The sequence below is a fragment of the Lycium ferocissimum genome, chromosome 6, assembly GCF_029784015.1.
Source record: "Lycium ferocissimum isolate CSIRO_LF1 chromosome 6, AGI_CSIRO_Lferr_CH_V1, whole genome shotgun sequence".
Classification (NCBI taxonomy): domain Eukaryota; kingdom Viridiplantae; phylum Streptophyta; class Magnoliopsida; order Solanales; family Solanaceae; genus Lycium; species Lycium ferocissimum.
Window position 1 is genome coordinate 59,112,459 of NC_081347.1, and position 10,914 is coordinate 59,123,372.

Sequence of the window (10,914 nt, forward strand, 5' to 3'; positions counted from 1 at the left end):
GAGAAAAACTATAATTGAAGGACAGTCTAGTGGCAACCTGCTTAGCCATGGATACTTCACTTTGATCAGCTGATAGATTGATTGTTGAGCCTGATATACCATCCTGCTATAAGTAGTATTTCTTCGATGCTTTATTGAGTTTCTTCTCTTCCATATCTCCCATAATAAGATAGCAGGAATGGCCTGAAAAATGCATTGCAGCTTATAAGATGCAGCTGTTGTCCACCATAAGGTGATCACCTGCTGCAGTTGCAATCCTGCCATGTTTAAACCTGCACAAGAAGTAAACTGTTTCCAAAGCTTGAAAGCTATTGGAGTTAGAAAAAGGTGGGACATTCCTCACAGCACCAGTATCTAGAGACAATCTGAATATGCATTATTCTTAGATTGTAATCTGTAGCTATCCTTCTTTTCCATAATCTCCATAAGAAGAAACTTTTCTTGATTGGTAAACCTTTTAAACATATGAATCTATATACTGCACTGCTCTCTTGTTTACTTCTTGTTTCCTCCCATGCACTTTTGACTGTAAATTGGCCATTGTTTTCTCCCATCCACCATGCCTTGTCATTGTCTACCTCCATCAATTCAGGCCTGATGTTTTCCTGGATGTAATTAACAGTTTCTGCAGATAAAATTGTCAATAGTTTCAGTTGATTCCATTCTTCACCAGATATAAATCCTTTACTTCTATCTCTTCTTCTATATCATGCTCATTATCAAAAAATTATAATGCACCTTGCTTAGTCCAGTTGTCAAACTAGAAACTAGAAGTGCCCGCTTTCATTTGCCACCGTATCTGGTGTTCTACTTCCTCCCCGACAGCTACTATTTTCTTCCATGTATGTGAAGCACCTTTGTTTTGTGCAATCATAGGATGCAACTTCTTACAATACTTATTTCCCATAAATGCACCCCATAATGATATGGTTGTTCTGAAGTTCCACTAGAGCTTGGCAAAAAGAGCTTTGGCTATGTCATGCAGAGATCTAAAACCAAGTCCCCCTTCATCTTTTGGCAAACACATTTTGTCCCAAGCAACCCAATGTCTCCCTTTAACCCCAGCAGTATTGCTCCAGAAGAACTTGGCAAAAATCTTGTGCAACTGATTTATGACCCCTTTTAAAGGATTCATAGCAGATAATAGGTATATAGGCATAGTTTGTAATACATGTGCAATCAATATGTATCTTCCACCAAATGAAAGCAGTCTATTTTGCGAAGACATCACCATGTTCATAACCTTTTTGATAAGACTCTCATAGTACACAATCTTCCTTCTACCATAGAAAATCAGACACCCTAGATATGTGAATGGGAATGAACCTTTTCTCATCCCAGTTTTCCTCCTTACTCTACTGACAATATTTGTTGGAGCTTTTTTATACAAATAAAAGGAACTCTTCTCATTGTTGACCAGCTGACCTGGTAATTTCTCATAGTCTCCTAACACCTTAATCATTTTCTTCAAAAAAGCATTTTCAGCTAAACAAAACAAGATTGTGTCATCTGCATATGACAAATGATTTATCTGTGGACTCCACTTTGGCATGCCATACCCTTTGAAAGTAGCATCCTCATGTAAACTATTCAGATTTCTGGCCAGGACTTCAGCAGCAATAATGAAGAGGGTTGGAGAAAGTGGATCCCCTTGTTTTAGACCTTTTGAAGACTTAAAACATCCATGAGACTGCCTATTGATTAATATTGAATACCAATTATTTGAGACCAGCCTCCATGCTATGTCTATGACCACCTCAGAAGAAACCAAACTGCCTTAGCATTTTAGTCAAAAAGATCCACGAAACCATGTCATATGCTTTGGCCATATCTAGCTTTACCACCACGTTATGCATTTTGTGTCTCTTATTAATGTCTCTGATGATTTCTTGTGCCAACAATACATTCTCCACAATAGTTCTTCCCTTAAGAAAACCAGTCTGAGTGTTAGAGATAATACAAGGTAGCATTGAAACAATCCTTTCATGCAACAATTTAGATATGATCTTGTTGGCAAAAGTGCTTAGACTAATGGGCCTCAAATCAGTAAAGGTAGAAACCACTTCTTTCTTTGGTATGAGAACAAGATTAGTATGAGTGATGAATCTAGGCAACTCCTGACCACAAAAAAAGCCGTTAACATCTTTGTCACATCCTCTCCAATAATATGCCAACAGTTTTGAAAAAAATGGCCTGAGAAACCATCTGGTCCACTGGTACTATCAGCATTCATCCCAAAAACTGCAAGCTTGACCTCTTCATTACTAAGCAAGACTCTCATACATTCATTTTATTCCTATGAAACCAGTGTAGGAATTTTCTTTAGCATCTCATAATCAGTAAAAGTAGATTCATACCTGAAAAGGTTATGGTAAAATGACACTGCATCCTGTTCAATGTCATTATTAGAGTTTATCCAATCTCCTTGACTATTTTGAATGCTATGCAGTGCCAATTTTTTTCTTCTTCCTTTGACATATGAGTGAAAGAACTTTGTGTTTCTATCACCATCCTTGAACCACCTCATCCTAGATTTCTGCTTCCAATACTCTTCCTCCAAATGTAGATATCTGTTCAAATCAGCTTGGGCTTTATGTACGGCTATCCTATTCAAATTGTAAGGATTCAATTCAAACTTCAAGTCCTTAACTTTGATAACATCTTGCATAGTGGAAATCTGCTAGAAAATATTGCCATATGTGTCCCTACTCAATTTTGCCAAAGCCTGTTTCACCTTTTTCATTTTAGCGTGAAATTCTGTGAATGGATTAGCTGCAAAATCCAAACACTAATTATTCTGAACCACTTCCAAGAACTTTGGATGATTAGTCCAAAAGTTAAGGAATTTAAAAGGCTTCACAACCACTTCCTCCTGACTGTTACAAATAACATGGAGAGGAGCATGGTTTGATCCATGTCTGATTAGATGAGAAACTTCAGATGAAGGAGTACATCCATGAACTCCTGATTTCCAAAGACTCTATCTAGCTTCTTGAAAATGCAATCCTCTTCTATTCTTCCATTCCACCAGGTATATTTACTACCAATGAACTTCAACTCTAAGAGACCACAAGTATTCACAAAATGAGCAAAATCAGCAGTTTCAGTGTGATGCACTGGGAGGCCTCCCAACTTTTCTTCGAGATATAGAATCACATTGAAATCACCCCCAACAACCTAAGGCCCTTGAATATTCAGCTACTTGACCTATAAAATCCCATAAAACCTGTCTCGCAGCAGCAGTGCACTTAACATATACAGTTGTGACGTATGCAACTTGCTGCAGATTGATATGAGTTATTTTAATAGTAACATGTTGCGCTGCATCAACAATAACTTGAGATTGCCAGTCATCAGTCCAGAAAAGCCAAATCTTCTTTGATATGTTAACCATTGCATTTTGAATGCCTAACCTCCTTCTATAAGATGCAAGTTCCTCAGGCTCTTGGAAAGGCTCCATAAGTGCTATATATGAGTAATGATGCCTCCTATGTAACTCAGCTCATCTCTCAAAGGAATTTTGAGTGTTAACTGACCTGATATTCCAAAATAGGAGTTTGTCTAGCATTGATCACTGAGGGATTTAATCTTATTACTCCTTATTGTAACCTGCAGTGGAAGCAAAGTGTTTTGCTTGTTCTTCTTCCCACCACTTTCGAGGTTATTAATCTGCCTAGGAGATAAATCTCCTTCTCTTGCCATTTGATCAATATTTGTATCCAAAGACTCATCCTCTTGCATGTCTCTTTGCTGTATAAGCGAATGATAATCAGATTCTGGTTTTGCTTGTTCTACTACTTGTAATGTTGAATTTCCTGGATCCAAAGTGGTTGGATTCTCTCCCTTGTCTGTGACCTTTCCATCACTATTCACTTCCATTTGATCTCTAGCAGACACCTCCAAAGCTAAAGGTTTATCTGGAACCAAATTTGTAGAAACAGAACTGGAATGTTCTGTGCTGCTTTCTACATCTTCTTCATTATCCTTCTTGGTCCCCACAGGATCTTGCCATTTGAACAATTCAGAATTATCAACAGGTTGTTGATTACCAGCTGACATCTGTGTATCAGGAACAACTTCTGCCACCTCTACTAGTTCTCCTTATTTTTTATTATCACTAATTTTTTGCCAAAAGAAGCTTCTATCCATGGTTTTGTATACTCTAATCTATCTCCTTCGGTGAAGCATCTACCTTGACTGAATTCTCTTCATGAACTTCCACCATCTATTCATTTTTGTTTGCCAAAGCATCAAACATGTTTGCAGTGCCATCTGGTTAGATTCAGTATCCTTAGCCTGTCCTATAATATCTCTTTTGTCTACCTTAGCTTTCCATCCTTGAGTAGGCTTATTATACCCTCTCCCCCCCCCCCCCCCCCCCGCCCTCTTTGTATCTTCTTCTTCTGATTTGCTGCTCTTGCTTCATCTCTTTCTGATTCACCTTATCTTCCTCTTTTTTCCTAGAATTGCTCTCAACTGCCTGAGCAACATCCTTATTGGTTTTTCTTTCCACCTTGCCATCAGTTTTTTCCATAGTATTCTTCTTCTTTTGATTTCCTTTTGAAGTATCTCCTTGTTCTGTATCTTCCTCTTCTTCCTCCTCATTAGGATATAATTCAGGATGAATCTTAAAATAATTCTTTTCATTATGACCTTGCAACTTACAAGTCTTGCAATACTTTGGTAGCTGATCATAATTGATCTCAATCCATTTGTTAATGATTTATCCAGGTCCTTTTTTCTTCATGCCAATGTTTACCCTTTGAGGAAAATCACTTAGCAGATCGACTTCCACCTTAACCCTTGCACAGCTTGGTCTGGTTTGATTCCTAGTAGCCATGTCAACTTGCAAAGGTTTACCAACAGCTGATGCAAGAGTGAAAATAACTTCTTTGACGAAAAAATTAGGAGGCAAAAATGGAAAGGAAATCCATGCAATTGTTGTAGTAGTCTCCACATCTGGATCAAACCATGGATCTCATTTAAGGGTTCTCATAGGATAGCACCAATTTTGATGATTAATATAGAAAGCAGGCTTTGACAATAAATTTACATAATCTTCCACTAGAGTTTGACATATCAAAACATACCTATTCCTCAACAAACCAATGAAACAATCTCCTTTCAATTCACATTATTTTGGAATAAGTTTACGTAACTCTTTTATGTCTGGCCAGCCATAAGAAAACTTTCCAACGATTGCATATTGCAAATTTTCACATAGAATCATCTGCTCAATCTCCTCCTCATCCCATAGAAATCTAGGTTCTCTATGCAAGTACGTAATCTTCTTTTGTAACAATGGAGGGAAGGAGACAGTTGTTTGTTTTGGTTTCACAGCGTTTACATACAAGTGGGGCTGCATGGGTTGTGGTGTAGTGTTTGAGGGTGTCAAAGGTGACTGGACACCCTCCGGTGGAGGCTGTCCAGTAGCCGTGGCGGCCATGGTGGCCTGAAAAGGGTAGGAATTTTTTTTTAGGGTTTCGGCTATATTAGGGTTTCTCTTGAAGCAGATTGTTGCTTCAGTGATAATGTTCCTCCGCTTGTTTCTTTCATATTTTAGACTTTAGCTGATTTTTTTTATTTTGTGGAAGCAAAGAGGAGCGTGGCAGTCATGCAAGCAAGTCAACTGCTGAAACACAGAAGAATTAAAATCTGCTAGTGTGAATTTAAGTTGGTTTGGCACTTGATACATGTTAGTGTTATAGTTTAATCCATGATAAAAATATAGTGGTGCTTCCCACGCTAATGCGTTATCTAATAAATTTTCCATCAACTATTAAGTTATCCCACATTAATTAGATTACATGTTTTATAATATGTTAATGCCTCACTCAATTGTCATCAAGTTCATAAATACTAAAATACTCAACCTCTAATTATGTTTAATCATAATTTAAGCTGCTTAAAGGTTGGTGATTACGGCGAAAACGACATTTAAGGGATAATCATAATTAATTTTATAAAATATGGAGTTGTACTTCAGCCAAGTGGTGGATGCAGTGCAAGCAAGGCTCAGTAATTGTATATTTGTATAATATTTGATAGTTATAAAATGCTATTTTGCTGATTAATTAATCGGTTTTAGACGTCCCTTTCTCTGTTGAAAGAGACAGATTAAAAAAATAAACCTAAAATGCAGTTAAAAGCTCTTATCATTTTTTTTGGTAGAAAGTGCCTCTACTTCAATAACTTATCAACTCTTGTTAGTCAAATGGAGGTTTTGGCACTAAGAAAATAAACTGGGATTATCGCTTAGTATATTAGTTTTGAGTCATTTTCAGGCTCCATTAAATGAAAACGAACCACCAATGTGACTGCTAAGGAAGGTTGGATAATATTTACAAACTGCCAGGGAAACTCAATTAACTCAAAAATGGAAAAATCATAATTCCCACTTCAATTACTTAGTTTTTGGTGTTGGTGTATTGGGCTAAATTCATAGAATACAGCTGGAACTCGGATCCGATCAAAGACTTTGCGCTTCCGGTAAAGGTCTAATGATATCGAAGGAGTTAAATGGTCCGGTTGCGTGCTGTAACAAGATGGCACCGGTTGATAGACAACAATCAACTGTTGCAAGTAGACCTTCCGCCTTATACGGGGCATTAATAGGCTTTATTGCTCTCTTTATTGTACGTCATTATTATGACATTAATGCACATTATTAGCAGGGGCACAATTCGTGGAATGTATGCCCCTAGTTCCTAGGATAAATAGGACTTATCATTTCACTGTAAAGGACACGAAAGCCAAGAGATGTACACATAATACATTCCACACTTTCATTATTCTTAAATTTCTTTATTATACTTCAGTCCAATAAGATCTGAGCCGGTAGCATGATCGGAGCAATAAGCCCGAAGCTACACAATAGAGCTGCATCAAGGCTCAGGCTATTTTAACTACTTACTTTATTTATACATCGTTCACATCGATTTAGTTGTCAATTATATTGTCTTTACTGGTCACTTTGATCCACGTGTCCTTAACCACGTACACAAATTCAATTGAACCGATTTCTGGATAAATAGTTTGACGCCCACCGTGAGGCTAGGACAGTTGTGGTAATCATTGTGACCAAACGTTTGTTTTATTAACTCTTTGTAAACTTTGTTTTTTGCCTTAGCATCAATTACAGGTATGTCAGGAGTTAACTATAACACGAAGGTTGGGAACAATTTAGGCAACAATCAACTTAGTCCAGATGGCCTGCCACTCTGAGATCCAGCAACATATCTGTTGCCCCAGAGCACAGATGGGGTAACAACAGGAGATAGGCTGGAGCATCCAGACAATGAGGAAAAAACTCCTACCGACGAAACTCCTGCAGAGGCGATGCAGCTCTTAAGGGAGCAAAGCCACCCAATGAAGGTGGAAATGAAGCAGATGAGGCAGGTCATCACTTCTCTTATGTCCAATCCTCAGGCCAGAGTTATTGCTCCCGGTGCGACACTCAAGACTCCAACTAATGGGAACGCTGCCACTAGCAGCGGACAAATAGCGGGAAGGAATGGATAGCTATCAGGGAGTGAGTCCGCCCTGAAAGATCCTTTCCAAGTAGGTTCGATAGTTCATGAGAGAATTCACCAGCGAAGTGGATCAGACAGCCAAGAACGCTGAGAAAAATGCCAAGGAGTTTTGAAGGATCCTAACTCAAATCCTTGAGGCTCCCCCGTTGTGAAGGCCCAGATGCCAAGAGGTACATCTAGTTGGCATATAAGCCCGAGGCCGTGCCGGAGTTGATCCCAAAGAGATTCAATATACACGATATCCCCAAGTACAACGGGACAACAGACCCGCACGAGCATATCATGGCCTACACTATGGCGGTCAAAGGGAATGACTTAAAGGAAAAGGAAATTGAGTTGGTACTGATCAAGAAGTTTGGTGAGATCCTCGCATGGGGGGATCTAACGTGATACTCCTAGCTACTTAAGCATTCAATCACTCCTCGCCATGCTGGTCGACACGTTTATCAAGGCCCACTCAGGGGCAAGAAAGGTAAAAACTAGGAAGGCGGATATATATTTCGCATCACACAAGGAGAATCAAAATGTCTTCGGGACTTTATCACTCTGTTCCAGAAGGAATGCATGCTCCTGCCAGCGGTACCGTATGAGTTGGCTACCGAGGCTTTCGCCAAGGGGTTAAATCCCTCAAGTTCGGATGCGTCCCCGAAACTCAAAGAAAATCTCCTGGAGTTTCAGGCTACTACTTGGGAAGATGTTCATAAAAGGTATGAGTCGAAGATCCGGGTGGAAGACGAACTGTTGGGGACTCTCGAGGGAGAACTTCCTCGAAAAATGAACAAAGGTTTGGGTCCAGATAGGGGTTTCTCGAAGAATCGATTCCAGCCTTATTCACCTATCGATTGTTGGAAAAATCAAATGCCAGTAAGAAAGAGAACCACAAAAAGAACAGTCGGGGGTTGCAGAACCAGAACAAGGGCAATTCTTCAGGATCCTCTTTGAAGGGAACAAAATATCCAAAACATGCAGATTACAACTTTACCATCAATGAAGCGCAAATGGTGGCTATTCTAAGGACCCATCCGGCATAGTGTCCCCCTAAGCCCTTGCGATCCGATGTTAATACCAGGGATCAAATGGTGTGGTGCGATTTCCATGAGACCTCTGAGCACAAAGCAACGGATTGCAGGAATCTCCGGGAAAAGGTGGCCAACATGCTTAACAGAGGGTATCTCTAAGAATACCTAAATTAAAAGGCAAGAAACAATTACGGGAGAGCTAGACCTTCTGAAGAGAAGAATGTCCTGATGCCCCTTCGCACGTTTCCAATATGATTTTTGACGGATCCATGATCGTCGATACCAGTTTCACCGCTTCAAGAACATGAAGATATCTATAACATGAGAAAAAAGGACTCGGGAACTCTTGGATGAAGACATGATTAGCTTCTCTTCCGAGGATGATACAGGTGTCACTTTACTACATAATAATGCCTTAGTTATCATTGTGTTCATCGACTGCTTCCAAGTAAAGCAAGTAATGGTCGATCCGGGGAGTTCTGCCAATATCATGCACTGGAAGGTGGTGGAGGAGATGGGACTACTAGAAAAAATCATACCAACTGCAAGGACCTTTGCTGGTTTCAACATATCCAGTGAAACTACTAAGGGAGAGATCGACTTGCTCGTGGAAGCTGGAGGAGTTATCAAAGAAATGAAGTTCTACGTTATTGACAGAGACATCCGCTATAACGCAATCTTCGAAATACCTTGGCTCCATGACATGAAGGTAGTTTCCTTAACGTAGCGCACTTGCGGATGAAGTTCTCTACTTCAGAAGGGATCAAAAAGATCGGGGGATCAGCCAAAGATCAAAAGAGACGTTCGCAATTGAGGAGCCTAAGGCAGGCGAAGCAGCCGCAGCCGATCAATAGCAATCACAGGAGTCGCAACCTATCCTAAAAGCAGTTCAGCAAACTCCCATAAGATATAAAAATGAGGTGGGTTTAAAGGAAGAACTCGAGGACAAGTACAGAGTTACCAGATATTTTCAGCTGCTTGACGACTCCGGTGCCACCAAATCCATGACCGAAGAGCTCGAGCAGATCACTTTGCATCCGGATCTACTGGAAAGAGAGGTATCCTAGGCATGGGGCTAACCCTAGAGCTTAAAGAGCTGTTTCTTAATGATTTAAAAGATAATAGTGATTGTTTTGCTTAGTCCTACAAAGACATGACAGGGGTACCCTCAGATGTGGCGACCCACAAGCTTGGGCTGGACCTCAGTTTCCCGCATGTGTCCCAATAGAAGCGACCCATTATCGAGGTCCACAACAGGTTTTCCAAGGAAGAGGTATCCCGTTTATTAAATATAGGGTCCATCCGGGAATTCAAATAACCTGATTGGTTAGGAAATGTAGTCGTGGTACCAAAGAAAGAAAATAAATTTAGGATGTGTATCGATTTTAAAGATCTTAATAAAACATGTGCGAAGGACTCATTTTTGCTTTCGAGTATAGATCAGATGATGGATGCTACAGCTGGTCACGGGCTAATGAGTTTTCTTGATGCCTACTCCGAGCATAACCAAATCAGGATGCACTCGGAGAATTAAGAGAAAACATCCTTCATCACAAATTTTGGAACCTATTGTTATAACATAATGCCCTTCGGGTTAAAAAATGGCGGAGCCACTTATCAGAGGCTTGTCTATAAAATATTCATATGACAAATAGATAAGAAAATGGAAGTTTAATTATATTGATGACATGCTGGTTAAGAGTCTCTGTATAGGGGACCATCTGAGTCACCTGCAGGAAACATTTGAGATCCTGCGGTAGTTCAACATGAAGCTCAACCCAGAAAAATGTGCTTTCGGGGTAGGATCTAGAAAGTTTCTGGGTTTTCTTGTCTCTCAAAGGGGGATAGAAATAAATCCAGACAAAATTAAGCCAATCAAGGACATTCTAGACACTCTGGAGGATTTGAAGGCAGTACAACGGTTGACCAACAGGATCGTCAGCACTTAGCAGATTCATATCCCGATCATCGAAAAAATGTCACAAGTTCTTCTTATTGCGGAAGAAAAAGAACGACTTCAAATGGACACTAGAGTGCCAGCAAGTGCTTCGTGAACTGAAAGCATATGATGAGCTCTGGGCATATAGGTTTTTTTGCTCGTACTCGGTCAAATTATAGTATAGTTTAAGATATCATCCCACAGAAATTGAAACCGCCTAGGCTACAGATTTATATTATCCCGGTTACTATTTGAGAGAATCAAATTGATGAAAAGAGAGTAGTGTCTTAAGTTTTTAAATTACTTAAACAAAACAAACAATTTCTTAAAGATTTAAAAAGAGTTGGGAATAATTGATGTCACTTGATAATACTATTATAATACAATCTTAATGTAATATATTTCACGAAAGAATAATTTCTTA

At 39.5% G+C, this 10,914-nt stretch overlaps 1 protein-coding gene across 1 annotated transcript; it reads right to left on the reverse strand.

Annotated features, from left to right (window-relative positions):
• Positions 1–946: 946 nt before the first annotated feature.
• LOC132061439 (uncharacterized) lies at positions 947–2,668 on the reverse strand. The gene is made up of 4 exons (XM_059454260.1): positions 2,358–2,668; positions 2,123–2,264; positions 1,777–1,940; positions 947–1,694 (listed from the first exon to the last, which is right to left on the reverse strand). The coding sequence occupies exons 1-4, from the start codon at positions 2,666–2,668 to the stop codon at positions 947–949; spliced, it is 1,365 nt and encodes a 454-aa protein (XP_059310243.1).
• Between the last annotated feature and the right edge of the window lie 8,246 nt (positions 2,669–10,914).